Here is a 22,517-nt window from a genome sequence, read left to right on the forward strand (position 1 = left end):
CACATCCCTAGTAAGCTGCAGTACATTTCATGTTTAATTCCCAAAATATTTTTTTTTTCCTCAGGAGTAAACTTACAGTCCCAAGTATTTATATGCGTTCTGCTGTCACGGTTCTTAAAATGTTTGAGAATTCCCTGCAGCAGCTAACCCCGCTTTAGTACAAACATCATTCGATGTTTTGTTTCTGCGTGCAGCTATAAAATGTTTTCACCCTTTAAAATTTAAATAAAATCTGACAATGAAATTCAATCCCTCCCCTATATATGCGTTTGCAACCTGTACTGCAAAGTATGGTGGCCCAGTAAGTCAAAGATCATGGGCCCAGAATGGCACTTCAGTATGATCATGTTTACATGGTCACAGTCTTTAAAGGGTTAAGTTAACTCCCTCCCAGCACACACTCACATGCTACAATACACAATTCTATGGAAGGCCATCCAGGTCAAAAACACGTTATTTAATACACGTTTCAAATATTTAGTACACGTTCTAATTTGACTTTAGTATGTGTTGTAATTTTAATTATTATGCGTAATTTGGCCATTCAGATCATGCGAACCAATGATTTTAAAAGAAAATAGTACATGTAACAAATTATCCAATTAAAAGTCGCCTTACATCTGCCATTCCTGCCCAATTCGTGGCGGTATATGGACTTGGCATTGGGTAAAGTCTAGTGAAAGATGGACAGACCAGGACCCTCCTCGGTTTCAGAGCCTTAGGGCCTGTTCACACTGGAGCTTTTTTTCATACTCAGTAAGGTTCGGTTCATTTGGAGAGCAGTGTGAACATCAAAGTTCGATTGGCAAACAAACCGAACCGAACTGAGACCACTAGAAGAATTGGTCTCAGACCGTTTGGCAAAAGAACTGAGTTCGGTTCACTTGAAAAACGTGAATGTGAACACTGGACGGTCTCAGTTCTTTTGCAAACAGGAAACAAACCCGGTAGATTTGGCAGTACAGTAGTGTACAGTTACTGAATACACAAACAGGTGGTAAAAATGTCCAGATGAGTGATATGGACAATGGGGGAAACAACGGCATAGTTAGAAATTTGATCAGGAAAAAATAAAAATCAGCTGTTTTCTTTATTTTTGTAGAATTGTTCAAGTTCATGTTGAATGATTTCATGATTCATCACTGACATTGGAAAAAAAAATCACATTTGCAGAAAATACAGCTGCATGTGGATTACTGTATATGATGTTGTGCGAGGGAGTGTATAAGTACAAACTTTATTATACAATATAGTACAGTATTTAAGTTAAACATTAAGTTTTTTTGCTCGTTGTCCAGTTTTTAACAATGTTTTTAATTGTCTGTTTGGGCAAAGTTACACTTGGTGCAAAAAAAAACAAAAAAATAAATAAAATACAATATATTGTATTAAAAAATGACCAGATTTTTTTTTTCTAAATTATTATATGTTCCTGATTTTTGTTTAGTAAACTTACGGAAAGAAAACAATGCTATACAGTAGGATGTCCGTCTCAGAGTTTGACAAATATTTCCCAGGTATGAATTACATGTTCGCTGTTGTCTTGCATAAATTAAATAAAAAATAATTTATTTATCACTGTACACACTCTATGCTAATGTTTTACACGAGGAGCTATATTCCTAAAAAAAATACATTCTTTTATATATGTTGTCATTATTACAATACCATCGTTTTTTTTTTTCAATATACAAGGATTTTATACAAATAAAAAAAGCAAAACATTAAACAATGTAGGCTACTGTAATACTATTGTATTTGAATATTTACATAGTGTGAATAAGCAATGCCAGAAAATGTAAACATCCAATGGTCTTTTATTAATAAAAAACGAGTTCACTTGATTATTTCAATATGAACACAAGTGGGAAAACACGGAAGTGAACCATGAAAACGAGCCCCAGTTAATTTCCAAACGAACTCAGTACGTTTGTACACAAGGCAAGTGTGAACAGCTAGCACACTGATACATTGTTTCAAAGCAAACGAACCGAACTGAGGACGTTTGAAATGAACCCAGTGTGAATACCCCCTTAGAAATCATTTTAATTCAGTGGTAACTAATATGTAATTTTAACAAGTGTTAAAATATCTGACATTGAATCTAATATTAGCTATGGTAACTCAATATTTAAAGTGTAAAACTGAAATAAATGTAATTAAAAAATAAAACAAAACGATTGTGTACCTTGTTAATACAAACTGAACCATGTCACGGCCAACACTGTCTGTCTCAAGAAGTCAGCAGCACTCAGCAAATCTTTATTTGCACCGTAGAAGAAAATCTCTCGGGGTCATGATTTGCAATTTTCCTTATTCTTGATTTTTTTAAGTGTATTTCATGTCAAATAAAAAAATATGCTATCCATAAGGCGATTGGCTGCTCTTGTAATTACGTTGCATGACTGTAAAATGACCAGCCCCTACGTAGAAAGTGCGTACTGGTAGTTCATTTACATTTATTTAGAACACGTACTATTTTATGTATTCTGATTTGTCCAAATCAATACGTGTACTAAATATTTGAAACGTGTGCTAAATAATGCAATTTTTTTCGGACGTGTGTGTGTGTGTGTGTGTGTGTGTGTGTATTCTACACGTCGCTTTTTTTGGTAAATTACATTACTAGTGCTAACTATGATAAAAACAACACTTTTCCCTAAATTATTTAAAAAAATGTAATGAAACAAACACAAAAAAAAAAACATCACTCAAAATTAGGCATTTTTTAAAATTTTTCCAATAAACAAATAGACATCTTTGTTTTTAAAAAAGTGCCGATAATCCCACTCCCCCAGGTCCATATGCTTGCGATGTGATATAAATGTCACACTTTTGTTGCTTCAAGTCTGCCATTGAAGTACAAAGCTGACAAATCCATGTGTAACCGTCTATATTGAAAATCAGTGGAAATTAGTAGCTTAGTCATCATTTAAGTAGAAAGCTGGAATTAATGGACATTTACTCAATTCTGATAACTTAAGATCCATTGTGCAAGTAATTCTGCATGTACACACACACACACAGTTTGAAGCTTGTTCCACTTTGACTCCCAACTGCATTAATTCCCTTTAAATTGCCTTCATTATCACACTCCTCATTATTATGTGCAAAATGCTCAGCTACTGTACCATGGGCAACATTATAATGAGGTTGAGGTGTAAAACACAGGGACTGTTCTGGGGAAAAAAATTTATACAGCATTTAAAATGAGGGCCATCATTCACAGCGCTATTATACAAGAAAAAAAAAATATCTAGGCAAAGCACTGTATGTTGAATAAACATCGAGGTCATGTGTGTCCAAAGCACACATTTACCTTGAGTATTGTATGTTTTCCAATTAAGTCAAATTGCTAACCACAAGCATTCAGCCCATTAATTTCTGTATTAAAGCTGACAATAATTCATTAATCAATCTGAACAAAATGTACTGTAATTCTCTCTTTGAATACAGTTTTTGTTTTAATTATTTTTTTTTATTATTTCTAAGCTTTCATTTTTAATTGGTACGATAGTTTCTGAGCTACTGAATTATTGCCGATTTGAGTATTTATACATGCATATGAAGAAAAGGTTTAAAAAGAAGTACCAGAAAACAGAATTTGTATTAAAGAAAGAAAAAATAAATATCTAAAAATTACATCTTAGGAGTCTGTGTTTCTAAGAAATGACCAGTATAAAAAGGGCAGAGATAGTTTTCCACAACATGTTGGTAGTCTCAGTGGTCTTTTCAAGGGCAATATCTCAATGAATGCTTTTCTAATTCTTTTGAATAGGTTTTAGCTCATTCTTTTTAAAAACATTCATTTAAAAACCTCCACTCATTGAAGTATTTATTGTAATATTATCTTTCCTTTTGTTTTATCTGTCAGTAAGTACCTGCATATCCCTGATCTCTTACTCCTTTCAGGAGCTGCGAGAACCCCCCTCCCAGAGGTAAATGGCTGTGATGTGGAGGTGTACTGCACATGCAGAAGACCATACAGGATTGCACTGGAGCTGATGGTGGAATGCGGGAGGCATGGCGAATGGTTCCATGGCCAGTGCGAAGATCTACAGCCAGATGACCTCATAAGTATGGAGGAGTTTTATGTGCTCCATTTGCAGAGTTACACACATGGGTAAGTATGGTAAAGGTGTAACAGATGTATTATTTAGTTTTTTACTGTATAGATTTTTTTTGTAATTTTTATACTAAGCATTCTAGCTTGGTATATTATACTAACAGTAAAATTTGGTAATACCTATCAAGCAGCATTACCATAATTTATAGCTATTTACATATGTACAGTAATGCATTATGTAATAGGGCTCATTATCGCCAGTGTTTATTATTGATGAGCGCACAAAATACTTATTTTCAAAATTTTGTTTTTCTTCAGACCCTGATTCTGTATTAAGACCTGTTGATTTGGAGAAATATTGTAGATGCTTTAGCACTTAAATTTGATTATTTCTAATCTTTCATTTTAATTGGTATGGTAGTCTTAGTTTCTGAGCTACTGAATTATTGCCTGACTTGAGTATTTCCGGGGCAGAGATATCAAAAGTAAATTGGATGTCAGTTCTAACACTCACCTTGTTTAATGTAGTTATTGTGAACCAGCTGGGGAGGTGCTGATTCACTGTATTTAAAGTGAAATTGTGCCAAATAAGGTGGCTGTAGCATGACATAAAAGTACAGTAGATGTAATTCTGAAGTAATAAACAACTTCACATTCTACATGGACATGTTTCAGAAAGTACATGTAATGCTTCAATTTGAAATTTAATTTCCATTCCTATTAACTGATATTAGACAATTACATACATTACATAAAATTACATAAAAGTTAAGAGTATGAAATGTCCATATGATTTACTGATAACATATGTCACTATAAATTGGAAATATCATTTTAAACCTGCTCCTAACACCCCACTCCATAGGTCAGGACCTTGACGTGGTGAGGGGGCTTTTTACCAAAGGTGACCTGCAGTATAGTGTGTTTTTTTTGTTTGTTTGTTTTTTCCACTACTGCTTACACATTAAGTCCTGGATAGCACTTTACAATGGGAATATGCAATCTGATCATGTACTTGTTTTACTGTGAAGAATACAGAAAATAAAGTTTGTTACATTTTTCAACATGTTGTGCCTTTTTTGTGAATGTCTTTCTGGTTCTGACTACTACACTTGATACACAACTCACTAAAATGATTGAGTTCAGATTTCTGCTATCCATGCAGTGCTCTGTTAAGGGCTCACCAGCACTAAAGCTGGACAGCTCAGATCTAGATTGACTTCTACTCTAGCATTTACACAAATCTGACATCCTGTATGCTTAATTAGTTAAGAGCCTGAATTATACACACTAAAGTCAGGGACAATATGTATGGTTAACAATCACATTGATTCTAGTTCCAAATTTGTACTTTTGAGTGTTCGAAGTTATGGTACAAACGTTTGTATTTTATTGCATATGATATAATTTGGCTTCATACATATTTAACAAATGTATATACAGTATTACTGATAAAGGAACTTACTATATCTAATTATCAGAAACAACAACCAATCTGCAACTCTGCTTTGAGAAATGACAGGCTCCATTCCAGGATGAGACAAACACTGTAGGAAGTGGCAACATATACAATGAGGGTATATTACTTACTGCAGTTTTTATGACAAGTTAAATGGTTAAACTAAGATAAATTTGTTTGTAGATTTAGTGCAAGACCACGCATGAACATTGCTAAAGATTAAATCTTTTCATTCATTTAACTCAATTTTTGCCATTCCCTAAATATTTCTCACAAATACAATGAAGCTACTGTATAACCTGTATTGATCATACTGCCCTATTGGAGTAAATAACAATATTTGTAGATCACAAACTTATTGGCACGTTTTAAAGTGTGTAAGTTAAGGTTAGTCTTAATTGAGCAATTTAAAACACTATTCATCAATTAGAAACCACTACTTATCAATTTAGCAATATTATAAAAATCATTAGCTGTGAAACAGGCGCATAAACTGATGTAATGTAGTTTGTCCACTTAGCACAGCATGGTCAAACAAAGGAGTTGGATCTAGATGTGAGAAAACCACTTGTTACAGTAACTACTACAGCAGCAGGGGAATCGATAAAGAGCGCTGTGGGGAAAAAATTGTAATACGAAAAGCCACAATAATCAAGAAGTATCTGAAGACTAATTCAACTGAAACGATGTAAAGAAGTGGACGTGCCAGGAACATTACAACTATAGCATGTAGAATTGTTCAAGCAGCTCGCAAAAAAACACCACCATTAACAGCCAAGGATTTAAAGAAACATCTGGTATAGCAGTGCATGAAATAACTGTACAAAGTCATCTAAACACAAAGGCTTATAAGCGACCTTAATGTTAAACACATCTGACAACAATTCAAAATAATAAAAAAGCATCTTGAATTATCTATTTAGTTAAGGGTGTCAACACTTTTGTCTGCTACTGCATGTGTAATCATGACAACTCCCTGATTGTGAACCATATATAAGCATAGCAAGACTATAAACAGCAACAGGACTACACACAAATATTTGTAGAAATTACCAGACTATACTTCTAACTTACTGTTAAGCATTTTTTTTATTTGAAGTTATAATTTTAATATAACTTTTGCATTACAGCTAAGATCATTTAAGTTGTTATACTTTGTCTTACTTTTCAAAAGGCATTTATGACAGAACTTAAACCAGCCACATAATATCAAATACAATTCCAGTGTTAGCTCTCTTTAATAATTTTAAAATATATATAATACAGTACATATACTACAACTTGTGGTAAATACGTGTTTCTATGTACAACCTTTATTTGTACCATAATTAAACATATTTCATGTATTTTATATTTAGTGAAAAGGCTCATATGTAATCACATGAAGAAATAATAAATATAATAATAATACAAACAAATGCCAATAAAAACGCAAACATAACTTTGAGTAAGTAAAAATGCCAAGATATGTTTTACTCAATCCTCTCTTAGCATTGCGAAACCTAATCGTCACGTGACTCGTACACTAGCATGTCACCTGACTGGGGGAGAAATTTGCTATGACACCGGCCATTAGAGCGACTGCCCATAACAGCACTACGACATCATCGCGATGGACATTACAGCGCCGACCACTACAGCGACTGCCCATAACAGCACTACGACATCACCGCGATGGACATTACAGCGCCGACCACTACAGCGACTGCCCATAACAGCGCTACGACATCAGCGCTACGACAGATGAGACCAAGATAGAGCTTTTTGGCCAAAACTCAAAGCGCTATGTGTGGCGCAAACCTAACACTGCCCATGCCTCAAGACACACCATCCCTACAGTGAAGTATGGTGGTGGCAGCATCATGCTGTGGGGATGCTTCTCATCAGCAGGGACTGGGCATCTTGTTAAAATTGAAGGAAGAATGGATGGAGCAAAATACAGGGAAATACTGCAAGAGAACCTGCTTCAGTCCGCTAAAAAACTGAAGCTTGGGAGGAAATTCACCTTTCAGCAGGACAATGATCCCAAGCACAAGGCCAAAGCAACACTGGAGTGTGAATGTCCTACAGTGGCCCAGTCAAAGTCCTGATCTCAATCCCACTGAGAATCTGTGGCACTATTTGAAAATTGCGGTCCACAAGCGTCGCCCAACCAACCTGAACAACCTGGAGCAAATCTGCCAAGAAGAATGGGCCAAAATCCCTCTGACACTGTGTGCAAAGCTGGTACATACTTACCCCAAAAAACTTAAAGCTGTTATTGCAGTGAAAGGCGGCTCTACCAAATATTAATTTGTGGGGGTTGAATACTTATGCAAGCAAGATATTTCAGTTTTTTATTTTTCTTAAAAAATATTTCCCAACATAAAACCAATGTCACCTTACAATAATTGATTTTGAGTTTCAGTGTTTTAAAATAAAATATCAAACAGAACGAAATTTCAATGTACCATTTGTAATTCAGTAATATGAGAGAATTGGTCAGGGGTCTGAATACTTTTGCAAGGCACTGTATATATCAAAACACGTGCTGAATATCATTCTGCAACATGTGAAAAACAAAAAAATTTAAATGCTTGTTGAAACACGCTTTTATTGCACTGAGGTTTTACTTATCATATTTACCAGTCTAGTTATGATGGAGCTGCATGGGAACAGTGAAAAAAAAGTCTTCTGCAATCAGAAAATCTATCAAGTCGGTCTCCATGTCTGCTCAGTCGACTGTGCTGGGAAACCTCCCACAGCTGTCCTAGCTCTGTCTACGCAGACCGTGACGTCAGGCGCAGACTCCCGACTGCAACGCAGACTTTATAGGAGTAACGCGAACGCAGCCACCAACTGCACTCATCACCGTTTACCATGAATAGTTCTCCAATATGAATGCATGACAGCTGTGTCCTTTTACGTGGCTGGTGAGTTGACTCTGTGGTGAAGCCCGTTCTGACTGCGTCGTGTGTCCGAGTTCCTGGTAATAGACAAGTTTGTGAACTTTGCAGAGTCTTCTGGGAATTGAACTGTAGTGCGCGGTGATGTCGTAGTGCTGTTATAGGCAGTCGCTGTAGTGGTCGGCGCTGTAATGTTCATCACGGTGATGTCGTAGCGCTGTTATGGGCAGTCGCTGTAATGTCCATCGCGGTGATGTCGTAGCGCTGTTATGGGCAGTCGCTGTAGTGGTCGGTGCTGTAATGTCCATCGCGGTGATGTCGTAGCGCTGTTATGGGCAGTCGCTGTAGTGGTCGGTGCTGTAATGTCCATCGCAGTGATGTCGTAGCGCTGTTATGGGCAGTCGCTGTAGTGGTCGGCGCTGTAATGTCCATCGCGGTGATGTCGTAGCGCTGTTATGGGCAGTCGCTGTAATGTCCATCGCGGTGATGTCGTAGCGCTGTTATGGGCAGTCACTGTAGTGGTCGGCGCTGTAATGTTCATCACGGTGATGTCGTAGCGCTGTTATGGGCAGTCGCTGTAATGTCCATCGCGGTGATGTCGTAGCGCTGTTATGGGCAGTCGCTGTAGTGGTCGGTGCTGTAATGTCCATCGCGGTGATGTCGTAGCGCTGTTATGGGCAGTCGCTGTAGTGGTCGGTGCTGTAATGTCCATCGCAGTGATGTCGTAGCGCTGTTATGGGCAGTCGCTGTAGTGGTTGGCGCTGTAATGTCCATCGCGGTGATGTCGTAGCGCTGTTATGGGCAGTCGCTGTAATGTCCATCGCGGTGATGTCGTAGCGCTGTTATGGGCAGTCGCTGTAATGTCCATCGCGGTGATGTCGTAGCGCTGTTATGGGCAGTCGCTGTAGTGGTCGGTGCTGTAATGTCCATCGCGGTGATGTTGTAGCGCTGTTATGGGCAGTCGCTGTAATGTCCATCGCGGTGATGTCGTAGCGCTGTTATGGGCAGTCGCTGTAGTGGTCGGTGCTGTAATGTCCATCGCGGTGATGTCGTAGCGCTGTTATGGGCAGTCGCTGTAGTGGTCGGTGCTGTAATGTCCATCGCAGTGATGTCGTAGCGCTGTTATGGGCAGTCGCTGTAGTGGTCGGCGCTGTAGTGGTCGGCGCTGTAATGTCCATCGCTGTTATGGGCAGTCGCTGTAGTGGTCGGTGCTGTAATGTCCATCGCGGTGATGTCGTAGCGCTGTTATGGGCAGTCGCTGTAGTGGTCGGTGCTGTAATGTCCATCGCGGTGATGTCGTAGCGTTGTTATGGGCAGTCGCTGTAGTGGTCGGCACTGTAATGTCCATCACGGTGATGTCGTAGCGTTGTTATGGGCAGTCGCTGTAGTGGTCGGCGCTGTAATGTCCATCGCGGTGATGTCGTAGCGCTGTTATGGGCAGTCGCTGTAGTGGTCGGCGCTGTAATGTCCATCACGGTGATGTCGTAGCGCTGTTATGGGCAGTCGCTGTAGTGGTCGGTGCTGTAATGTCCATCGCGGTGATGTCGTAGCGCTGTTATGGGCAGTCGCTGTAGTGGTCGGTGCTGTAATGTCCATCGCAGTGATGTCGTAGCGCTGTTATGGGCAGTCGCTGTAGTGGTCGGTGCTGTAATGTCCATCGCGGTGATGTCGTAGCGCTGTTATGGGCAGTCGCTGTAGTGGTCGGCGCTGTAATGTCCATCGCGGTGATGTCGTAATGCTGTTATAGGCAGTCACTGTAGTGGTCGCGCTGTAATGTCCGTCGCGGTGATGTCGTAGCGCTGTTATGGGCATTCGCTGTAGTGGTCGGCGTTGTAATGTCCGTCGCAGTGATGTCGTAGCGTTGTTATGGGCAGTCGCTGTAGTGGTCGGCGCTGTAATGTCCATCGCGGTGATGTCGTAGCGCTGTTATGGGCAGTCGCTGTAATGTCCATCGCGGTGATGTCGTAGCGCTGTTATGGGCAGTCGCTGTAGTGGTCGGTGCTGTAATGTCCGTCGCGGTGATGTCGTAGCGCTGTTATGGGCAGTCGCTGCAATGGCCAGAGACAAGCTACGGTAATGTAACAGTTCATCATTAAACAGTTTTAGATACTGTGACGCATTATTTTTTTTTTTTTAATCTGTGATCTTTAGGTGCTTTTGTGTATTTTAATTTGCAAGTGAACTGTGACATTAGGGCCTTATCGAGCACTATATTCTGCATTTTTGAATAATGACTGGATACAGTTTTAATTCTGGAAACAGGTGTTTTTTAATCTTTTGCTAAATTGCACAGCCTTTTACGTTTTACATAGTTCTGTGCATGGATAACATTTAGATTTCATTTTGCTGTTGGGTCGTTAATGGGGAATTTTACACACTGCTACAATACATATCTGATTTAAAAGTGTGTTCCTAATTACAGTGCACGTGTCCACAGTCGTCTCTTTTGGCAAGTGATATTTTCAGAATCACATCGTTCTGAATTAAAATACTTCCATTGAAAATATACTACTGTACCAACAAAACAAACTATGTATCTTTTTTGTGTTCCCTGAATAAAATGGACAAGGGTTGGAACGGGCCAAAATGAAATAATCAGATATGCATCACACTCGTTTAACCGTCAGTGAAGTCAAAATTAGATAAGGTCGGATATGTGAGTGCTGACTGTATTGTCCATTTGGATCAAACAGGTTTTATGAACGGACGCTTGGCATCGGACAATATTTGGCGTTTGCCTCATGTAATACATTTGGCTGACAGTTTTTTCTCTTGATGCCAAAAAGGCTTTCGAGTGTCTGGAATGGGATTACCTGTGGTTAGTCTTAGAACACTTCTGTTTTGGCCAGGGTTTTATTTGTATGGTCCAGGCTAATAATAAGGATGTCCGCTGTCACCCATATTATTCGCTCTGTCTATGGAGACGTGGAATAGCACTGAAGAATTCACGGTTGGCCCTTAAAGTTTTATAAATCATTTTCAATTTGGACTGAACAACTGCCATTTCTTAACAGGGGGCCAACCTTTTGTTATCTTTGTAGGGCACCAGACAAGTTAGCCCCTATTGTGATTTGATTAACAGAGCCATTATCACAGGTTTAATGGTAATAGCTGATCTTATTTTTCTAACCTGGCATTTTGTACATTTAACACGTTTTGGTCAGACGATAATAGAAAGAATACAAAGAATTAGTAGGATCTGCAATGAATACACCTGATGTTTAACTTTCAAATTATGAGTGTGTTATTATATACAGTTGCTTCAGAGTTATTATGGCATCAATGAATTAAAAAAAAATCCTGTTTTACACTCTGGAAATCTGGTAACCCTACTTTGTACTTTATTGGGACCCACAAAATTTCCTCTGGGACCTTCAATGTTTTTAGTTGAAAGTCCTTGACCCTCAGTGGGGAAAAAAATGGAGAGCACTGTCTGACCAGTTTTACATCAGACCACTTTAACTTTTCCACTTAAAATTAAGCAGCACCATGGTCTAGCACCCACCCCAGTTTCATGTGCCCAGTATGCCACCAATGAATGAGATACCCTGGCAAAAGTATACATTTTAGAAATGGGTAACCTAACATCTCCCTTCAACAATGTTCTGTACTCTGAGGTAATGTCACTGTATGTAGTAAAAATCACTTGTTTTTCACAGTATTTGGACCTGTAAATCTAATCTAATTGCTCCGAGTGTCCCGAGTTTAAAAATACAAAATATGTGCACCTTTATCAGGGTCAGAAACTAACAAAATTGTGGTACTAATCATAATGGACTTTTGAAACTTACTCATCCTTATGTGAAGTTCCTGAGTCGGAATCAACAACAGCTGTTGGGGTCCCTAAAATATTAGGCTTACATTTTACTTTCGTAAAAAATTAACATTTATAATTATTTTATTTTTATTGTGTTAACCACCCAGCTGCCCAATTATTTTGTCAATTTCCATGTAAAAAATTGGCTTTTTTTTTTTTTTTGCAGATTTTTCATTCTTAGCCCTCAAATAAGCAATTTGTACAGTTTTCAAAACAATGTGTGTCTTATTTTTAAAAAAAATACACACTTTTTTTATTGTTATTATGAAAAACAGAAATATAACATTTCAATAGAACTTAAATAACAAAATAACACAATATTTAATGTGGAAGACAGTCCTAATGTCAAGTAACCGGACTACTAGTATGTGTGTCTTTGAAGCAATACACACAAAATATGACAAAGATCCACAAAGATCTAGATACAGTTAAAGTGCCTTGAAAAAGACCTTGCAATGAATCAATTTTTTAAACATCACAGAAGTCTCTTTTTACTTCACAGTCAGGATCTGATTGCTGCCGTGGAATGGAAGTCCTGCAATACAATCCTGGTATTTTTCTCTTGACACTGCAAACCAACATTAAAGTACTGAAAATCGATTAATCCGCCCTGTTTACAACCATATGAAGCCACATGTTTTTAGTGGTTTCTCTAAAATGTTTAATAACTTGAACCTTATCCGGCATGATTTGTACATTTGGTTTTGCTTAAAATCAATGGAAATCTGATGTGGAGTCTGGCACAGAGTCATGTGGTTTTCCTTTATAAATGTATAATTAAGTATGTTGCATGGAAAAAGTAAAATATAAATTAATACAATCATTTAATGACTGGATATACCTGTACAGTAAACTGTATGTACTGTAACAGAGTTTTTCAAAATGCAAATAGTTTGTCAATATACCTATTTATGTATTTATTTATTTACTTATTTTGGGGCTTGCGGGCGGTACAGTATTAGATTTGACAGTACCTCTGTAATCTAGCACACCGTATAATCATGTACAATTTTCTGGTCCCAACAGATGCCGGACTAGACAGGTTTTAATATATTTAGATGAAAGCCTAGAGACAGAGGGGCCGGTACTGGCCGGGTGTGGTTCAATTCTCCTGGTGTTTCTCAGTGCTCCTTCTGCGCTGGATCCGTACTATTAGTAGTTTCAATTAATACGAAAATGTAAAAAAAAAATACATATATATATATATATATATATATATATATATATATATATATATATATATATATATATATATATGTATATATATATATATTGACAACGTCCTTATTAATCAGTTTCAGTTTGCCATTATATATATATATGACCATACTTCCTAAATTCAGCTCACATTTAGGTCATGTTCTTTGTCTGCAGCCGTCTGTATGTGCCTTTATCAACGTACACATTTCGACAATGATGAATATGAATGTGTGTATGTATTACAAACAGTACAATTCTGAAATGATTTATTTATGTGGCGCATTCAGAAACAATACATTAACATTGTGCAAAAGAATACTAGCACTGATACCAACACACGCACTAGAGAGAGGGTGTACACGCGAAGTAAAGCGACTTACCTGAGCAGTTGGTACCTTTGCCTTTCCCGTTGTGGCACTCACTGGTCTGAGGATTGGATGCCCGAATCCCAGTTAATGAGGAGCTGGCTAAGAGGCAACAAAGTGAAAAGTAATAGAGAGGCAAAGATCCGATCAACCAAGCAGGGTGCAAGCCTCCCATCATGATGAGGATGATGATGGTATCGAGCGCTGAAACAGGCCGAGAGCATCAATACCAAACAGCTCACTTGTCAGTTCTCGCTCGTTCAGTCCCTTTGTTCACTTCAATTACAAAAAATGCACAAGCAGTATCGCATGGAACAAATAAAACACGCTTGGAAAAACAAAAAAAGCACAGAAGCTAAGCAAAAACCAATGCATGTAAAAAAAGAGTCATTCACAGGTTTTTGGCTTTATTTAAAAAAAAAAAAAAAAAAAAACGATGCCTACAGCCCTGGCTAAACAATATCAACTCAGATTTATTCCTGAAAAAACAGGAGCAATAGCAGCATCACCCCCGGGCCTCGCCACATCAGCTTCCACACGCTCCAGGAATTTTTGTATCACTTTATTTTCTTTTTTTGCCGTTCCCCGATTCCACACCCTCACCCACTTTCTCTCGGCCCCTTTTCTCTGCTACCCTTGTCCAGATGGGAGGGGAATAGCCCCAGATTCTTTCTCCCTACTTCCCTATCTAAATCCTGGTGAATGACAAAAAAACAGACCTGATCCAGCCGACAGCAACAGCAGCAGCAACAACAACAAAGGGACTTGGGGGAGAGTAGCAAGAGGTCACGTGACGAGAGAAAACCCCCTCCCTCGCCCAGGGCCGGGGGGAGTCCAAAGGCTGTACAATACTAGCAAGGGGGATGGTGGTTACCAACTTATGTTTGTAATACTGTAACAGATATCAAAATACCATGAACAAAAATGATGATGTGCAGAACAGGTAGCATTTTTATTTATATATATATATATATATATATATATATATATATATATATATATATATATATATGTATATATATATATATATATATATATTTTTTAATGAACTTATTCACGTTTATTCCGCGAATCATGTATTTATCACCTTAATTGGAAAATAAGAATATTTCAAAACTGTGTCATTTGTTTGTGTTTGATAGGGTGCTATTAAATACATATCCGATCCTTTGTTAAAATATGGTTTTGTAACAAAACAGGGTTAATGGACAGCCCTTACAAGGACTCCCTGGAAGTAATCACACTACTATGATTTTGCACTAGCAGAAAGGAAGTATATTGACACACTCATTGAAAGCTCAAGCAGTTTATTGACACAAGAGCCCAAAGGCTATCTGCCTGAACACAATAAAAGCAGAGGGGGTCACTACAGGGAAGCATCCCCCCTCTCACGGTGGCCACCGGCCCTCACCCCCAAAACCACCGCAACCCTGTGTCCCCTATGTTTACATAAGCATACCCCACCCCAGTCCCTCCCCACATTTGTAACAGACCCCTCCCACACTTTTAATGACCCCTTTATGCCAGTTACAGGTTACCAATTATCCTATGAGCTATATGCCAAAGAATAAATCTGCAGGTGTATTGAGCTCCCGGCCCATCATTAGCAGCGCTGGGGTGCAACAGCTGTGCGGCAGGCAAGCAGGATCAGTGGCAGGTGCAGGTCCCAGTCACGCTGGTGCTCACTGGTGACGATGGCCAGCTGTGTGCTCAGCGCCCGGTTAAAACGCTCAACCAAACCGTCACTCTGTGGGTGCAGCATGGTGGTCCTAGTCTTGCGAATCTCCAAACTCTGGCACACTCCAACGAACACCTGTGACTCAAAATTGCGCCCTTGGTCAGAGTGCAACTCCTGGGGAATCCCGAACCAAGAGAAGAAACCATCCACCAATGCACCTGCTACTGTCACAGCCTCCTGGTCTGGCAATGTGTAGGCTTCAGGCCACATTGTGAAGTAATCCATGGCAACCAGCACCACGCAATTACCCCGATCGGTAGCCGGGAAGGGCCCTAAGACATCCACCCCGATGTGTTCCATTGGTGTGCCAACCTGATACTGCTGAAGGGGGGCCTGGGAGCGCTCGCCTGGCCCCTTCTCCGCTGTATAGTCATTGCAGTGGCGGCAGAAGGTTTTGATGCCTCACCGGCATTGCCACCAGTAAAAACGAACCCGGAGGTGCACCAGCGTCTTTGTGATGCCGAAGTGCCCTACCCCAGGGACTCCATGGTTTGCCTGCAGCACGGTGTCGCGGAGCAGAGCTGGTACCACGATTTGCCATCGCTGCTGTGACCACAAGCCCTAGACAGTCTCTGAGAGGGGAGCCACCTCCTCCCAAGTTGGTCACCTGTTTCCCTCTTTCCAGCACAGCTTCCAGCTGATGTCAGGATCCTGTGCTTGCTGCCTGCGCCACTCTTCCGGGGTCACCGCCTGCACCTCTTGGACGTGCACAACCTCGCTGTTCTCTCCTACAGCTTCTTGCTCTCTGGCTTCCCACTGCTCATAGTGATGGCACCCTGTTTCACTGCACGGTCTACGGGATAGCGCATCTGCGTTTCCATGCTTCACTCCAGGCCGATGTTGGATTGGAAGTTAGAAGTCAAAAGCCTGGAGTGTTTCGAACCAGCGCGCCACCTGCCCCTCCGGTTCCCAAAACTGCAGCAGCCATTGTAGCTAAGCGTGGTCAGTGCGGAGCAGAAAGCGGCAACCACAGAGATAGGGTCAGCAGTGCTTGATGGCTTCCACCACTGCACTCTGAACAGCTGAGGGATCGACTGAAATAGGCTACAGCTCTCTCCCCCCCCCCCCCCCCCCCCCGGGCCTCGCATAGCTGGGAGAAGGCATTCTTGCGCTCCGCTGTCCACTCAAAGGGAACTCCCCTCTCCAGCAACTGATGCAGGGGGCTAGCGATTGTTGCAAAACCCTTTACAAACCGCCGGTAATAGGAGGCCAGTCCCAAGAAACTGCGCAGCTGCTTCACCGAGGAGGGGGCGGGCCACCACTGCACAGCAGCTATCTTCTCAGGGTCGATAGTGATCCCCTGCTCACTAACCCGGTGTCCCAGGAAGGTGGTTTGGCAGCACAGCAGGTGGCACTTACCCGGGTGCAGTCTCAGCCCTGCAGCGCTGATCCTTTCCAGTACTTGCCGTAAGTTATGCAGAGCTGCGAAGAAGGTGGGGGTGTGCACCAACAGGTCATCCAGGTAAACGATGCACGCCTGTCTCGGGATCCCACTGAGCACCTTCTCCATCAGTCCTTTGAAGGTGGCAGGTACGTTGCACAGACCAAATGGCATCACCCGGAACTGCCAGAGCCCCTGACCAGTGGAGAAGGCAGTTTTTGGCTCCACCTGCCAGTAGCCGCTGCAGAGATCGAGGGAGCTGAACCAGGACGATCCAGACACCAGATCAAGTGACTCATCAATCCTGGGCAGCAGGTAGGAATTTTTCCTAGTTGCTGCATTCAGGCACCGGTAGTCCACACAAAAGTGCTGGCTACCATCTTTTTTTTTTTAACCAAGACAACCGGCGCTGCCTACGGACTGTCAGATGGCTCGATAACGTCCGCATCCAGCATCTCATGTATCATGCTTCCAGCCACTTTGCATTGGAAAAGGGGAAGGCGGGCAGCGAGGTGGTTCCCAGCTCGGGGGGCCGCCCCTGTGTCGATTTGGTGTTGTATCAGGCTGGTCCAACCTCCATCTTCTGGTCGCACTGCGAAGGTTCCCTGGAATTCATGAAGCAGCTGCCGCAGCTCGCCCTTATGTTCCAGGCTGAGACCTTTGCTACTCCTTAGCCACACCCCTTCCACGGCTTTGTTCAGTGACTCGGCCCTTCCAGTTGCAGTTCAGGTTTGACTTGGCTCTGAGTCTGCCCTTACTGCAGTCTCAGCTGCCACTTTGTGGGGAACAACTGTCACTGCACCCCGCTGCCACTGATGCTTCGTTCCAGGTCTGTGTTTTCGTCGCAGCCCTGAAAAGGGCTGTGGTCGGGTTCAATCAATTGCGACAGCGTTAGTGCACGAACGCAAGGTGTTGCACGGTACATGGTGCATGAGGTGCCTCGATGCCCTCTGCCTGTAGACGGTGCTCCACTCTGTTGTAGGCTATGCGCTGCCCCGGTCGTGTGACTGCACGTAGTCCAGACTAGACACCCCTGTCCAGTTGCTGTGATGGAGACTGTATGAAATAGCTCTCTCTCTCGAGTTTTCTGGAGTTCCCCTGCAATTTCATTGCTGGAAGCCTGCTTGCCACTTCCCTGGAATCAGAAACCCCGCTTCTGTGAATTCAGCTATAAATGCTGAACTGCGCTGTGTTTCCTTTTTTTGTTTTCAACAGCCTACATCACTTTGTGATTGCAATCTGATTTTCTAACCTTACAGCGCTCGATGTTTTGTGTTTTCCTCTGCTATTGTAGTTTTTAAAAAACAGAAAAAGAGACACGTGATCATCCACCGGACTCCAGCTCTGCCGCTCCCCTCTGTGGAGTTGACTCCGCTGGATTGTCTCAGCCCGCCCTCTCTGTGCGCTTAAAAATTTCAGTTCACCCGCGTTGCTGTGGTGTCTGTTGTATTTACCCTCACAGCTTTGCTGTTGTGTGCATGTATGTGTGGTTTAATTCTACTGCCTTGCAGTTGGGGAAAAAATAAAAATAAAAAATACAAGCGCGATTCCTCCACCGGGACCCAGCTCTGCTGTGCCCCACTGTTGAGTTGTATATGCCAGCTTGTTTCAGCCCACATACTCTGTGGGCTGGTAAAAACAAAACAAAATCAGTTACATGCTGTGAGAGGGGAGGGATCTGGACTGGCCATCAGGTGCATGCGTGAGCTTGTTGGGGGTTCGTACACCCCGTGTATTCCCACGCTGTCAGTCTTGTTGACAGGAGTCAGCTATGAAGAAATCGGCTGACGCTCTGCCATTGGCTGGGGGGTGGGACTACACAGGGTGAATGAATGAATAAAAGGGCACTGTTTTGTATCCTCTCTGGCTCATACAGGAAGTATAGTGGAGCGTGACTTCACGGCAGAATCCTGAGACTCAGAAGGGAAACTGAAAGCTTTGGAGCAGCGACTCGAAGAGACAGAGTGGCAACTCCAGCATGAGACACACAGACCCGGTGGTGCAAGCAAGCCACACACTGGTTATTTTCTTTATCACAATCGTAGATAGTTAACTTAGCAGGACTGAGCCATCCCACAGTGTGTAAGAGAGGATATTGAGCAGTGCCTGTTTATCGGGGCTTCCACCGCTAGAGAGAGCAATGAGCTGCTGTTAAAAATCTGCACCTTTATTTTGTAGTTTTTCCTTAAATTATTTTGTTTTCCTTTTTCCTTTCGCCTTTTCACTTATTTGTTTTGTTTTACACATCTGCGTGTGTGTTGTATGAAGACGGGGCAAAATACCATTGTTGGTAGAGTGCCCCAAACTGTCACAGAAACACCTGCCAGCTAAGCACTGACTAATAAATCTGGGTGTCTGTGCCGGCGTTTCATATTTGAGCTTGGTGTCTGCCTTGTGTTTTCCCACACCTTCCACACCTGCGTTGCCGTGGTGACTGTTATTTTTACCCTCACAGCTTGCTGTGGTGTGTGCGTGTATTCGTTTCTTTACTGCCTTGCAGTTTAGAAAAAAATAAATAAATAAATAAATAAATAAATAATACAAGCGTGATTCTTCCACCGGGACCCATCGGCTTGTTTCAGTCCGCCTACTTGCACGCTGGTGAAAAAAATAATAATAATAAAAAACAGTTACACGCGTTGCCATGGTGACTGCTATGTTACACTCACAAGTTTGCTGTTGTGTGTGTGTGTGTATGTGTTTTTTCTTTACTGCCTTCCAGTTTAAAAAGAAAAAGTAGTAGCAGTGTGATATCCACCGGGTCCCAGCTCTCCTGTGTCCTGCTGCTGAGTTGAATCAGCAGGCTTGTTTCAGCCCGCCTACACGACGCGCTTGGTCACCCACCTTGCGTGGTGAATGTGTTTCTCCCATAGCTGAATTGCTGTGTGTGTAAGCCTCTATTTTTGACTTTTACTGCCCTTGCAGCTTAAAAAAAAAAAAAAGCAATACATTTTTTTTGCTGCCTAAGCCTGTGCTCCACTGTGGTATACGCTACGCGCTGCCACGTTGCTGAGGAAGACCATGATGCGATTTCGATCGCGGCCTCATGGGAAGGTAGCTCTTTCCTTCAAAAGCAGCACCTAACTCCCCTGACCATTCCTTTGGACCAGTGGTTGAGGAATTGCTGCAGTGTTCATACTGAGAACACAAGGCGTCTCGGGAGGCAGCCTCAATGCTCCCCTCCTGTACTATGGTACGGCCGGGTGAATGGGTTATCACAGTGGACCGAAAGGACGCGTATTCCACATCCCTATTCGTCCAGCGCACAGGAAGTATCTCCTCTTCCCCTTTCAGGGGAGCGTCTTTGATTTTTCCGTGCTGCCATTCGGCCTCTCCTTAGCCCCCCCACACGTTTTCAAAATGCATTGATGTCATCCTAGCTCCCTTGTTGTTGCAAGGGATCAGGGTGTTGAACTACCTGGACGACTGGTTGATTTGTCCCAGTTGCAGGAAACAGCATTGGCCCACACAGCAATTGTGACGAGCCAGTTAAAACTGGTGCAAAGTACAGTCTACTTGGGTCTCCGGCTGAATTCCCTTACGATGCAAGCCTACCTGTCGGACAATAGAGTAGCTGCACATTCACAACTGTCTGGCCCTGTTCAACAAGGGTTCACAGTACTATTGGGTCTGATGGCCGCAGCTTCATCAGCCACCCAACTAGAGTTACTCCACATGCGCCCGATCCAAGTGTGGCTCAGTGCCTTTCAGCTGCACCCCAAGCGTGACAGACACCGTCAGCTGACCGTGTCACGCCTATGCTGGGAAGCTCTACGCTGGTGGAGGCAAGCCTTTCACCTGAGCGAAGGCATATGGATGGGAGTGATACACAGCCGTTAATTGGTGATGACAGGCAGAGGAGTTTTTCGGACCCTGGTCGGATGGCTGGACATCCCTGTACATAAATGCATGGGAGCTGAGAGCAGCCCACGAGTGGCCCAAAGTGTTTTGTACACTTTCCCGCCAATACTGCTGCTCCATGCCTTCTTCGAGATGGTCAGGAGAGACAACACGACAGTTCTCCTGGTGGCCCCTAGATGGCCGAGGAGATTCTAGTTTTTAAACCTCTGCTAGCTGCTGCAAGGCCAGCCCTGGGCAATCCTGCTGTGCATGGATCTCAGTCAGGCGCAAGGCACCCTCTGTCACCCAGGACCGGGCAGACTCCAATTGTGGGTCTGGCCCCTGAACGGGAACGTCTGTCCACCTTAGGGCTCTGTGAACGTGTGGGTTGCAGTGCATAGTGAAAGGGTGATGCAGGTGCTCCAGACAAGGACAAACACAAAGTTCACGATTCAAGTTCCTTTTATTTCTTGACCAATGTTTAAATAATAAAGCTGGCTCTACTCAGCAATGGGTATTGCCAGAACAAAACCGGGCTCAAATAATACAGCTGGCTCTACCCAGCAATGGGTATTGCCAGTGCCAAAACAAGGGGTTGCAGTCCCGAAATAATAATTACAAAAACCACAGACACAACATAAACACAGACACGTCTCTGGACAGTGCGTGCTCTTAGTGCAGGTGTTGTGCTGGAAACAGTGATGCTGGTTAAGTGCAGGAGCGGTGAAGTCCGGGTGAATCTCTGGCCCCAGGCTGCAGCTCCCAGATCCGTGCTTAATTATTCTGGCAATGACAAAACACACACAGTTGCAAAACAAACAAAAACACTTAACTCTCGCTACAAACAGTCCTCGTTTTCTCCCATCAACCACAACAAAGGAACCGATTACGGCGTCACGTCCCCCTAAAGTACCCTCAGCTCAGCCCCCTCCAATAGCTAGTTCAATCACGTCTCCTCCAATTCATGAATTAAACTTTGCTTACCGTACTAGGGCGGGGACTCTGGTACCGTGATGCCATCCCTTTCCTGAATGGCCAGCTTCCAACTGCCCCCGGAATGAACTGCCGAAACATTCAGTACGGGGCACGCAATTCCTGCTGTACAGTGCTCTCACAGGTCGAGAGGGAGATTGTTGATTCAGATTCATTCGTTCTTTGTCACAGGCTCTCAGACGCAGTTGTCAGTACACTGCAGAATGCTAGGGCCTCCTCCACAGGGGCGTTGCACGCTATATGCGGAAGTATTTTCAAAACTGGTGCATGGCCAGAGCTCATTGGTGCATGGCCAAGCTTATTGCCCTATAGAAACTGTTTTGCAGTTTCTGCAAGATCTGTCGATCCACCTCTACGGTGAAAATGTACCTAGCAGCCATATCTACATGCCATGTCCCAATTGACTCAGTGTCCCGGGCACTTATATACTACAGACCCATTTTTTGAAGGGTGCTCGGTGGTTACGCCCTCCCAGGAGGGCTGTTCTCCCTGAATGGAGCCTTGATGTTGTACTGAAGGCTCTCACAAAGGCCCAGTTTGAGCCCATATACTCCATAGAGTTGAAGCATCTGTCTATGAAGACAGCCTTCCTCTTGGCTATCACCTCCGCAAAGCGGGTCAGTGAGCTACAGGCGCTGTCGGTGCACAGCTCCTGCATGCGTATTTGGGACGATGGCAACACGGAGTCACTGCATACAAACCCTGCTTTCCTCCCCAAGGTGATTACAGCCTTCCTCAGTCTGTGGAATTGGAGTCTTTCCATCCACCTCCAT

At 42.6% G+C, this 22,517-nt stretch overlaps 1 protein-coding gene across 1 annotated transcript in view; it reads right to left on the reverse strand.

Annotated features, from left to right (window-relative positions):
• LOC117399552 (tomoregulin-1-like) overlaps positions 1-14,505 on the reverse strand; it is a 139,261-nt gene extending 124,756 nt beyond the window's left edge. The window contains exon 1 of the mRNA XM_033998816.3: positions 13,808-14,505. Coding sequence (XP_033854707.1) covers positions 13,808-13,970 — 163 coding nt within the window. The 5' untranslated portion in view covers positions 13,971-14,505. The remainder of the gene's footprint in view (positions 1-13,807) is intronic.
• Between the last annotated feature and the right edge of the window lie 8,012 nt (positions 14,506-22,517).

This window comes from Acipenser ruthenus, chromosome 4, assembly GCF_902713425.1.
Source record: "Acipenser ruthenus chromosome 4, fAciRut3.2 maternal haplotype, whole genome shotgun sequence".
NCBI classification, from domain to species: domain Eukaryota; kingdom Metazoa; phylum Chordata; class Actinopteri; order Acipenseriformes; family Acipenseridae; genus Acipenser; species Acipenser ruthenus.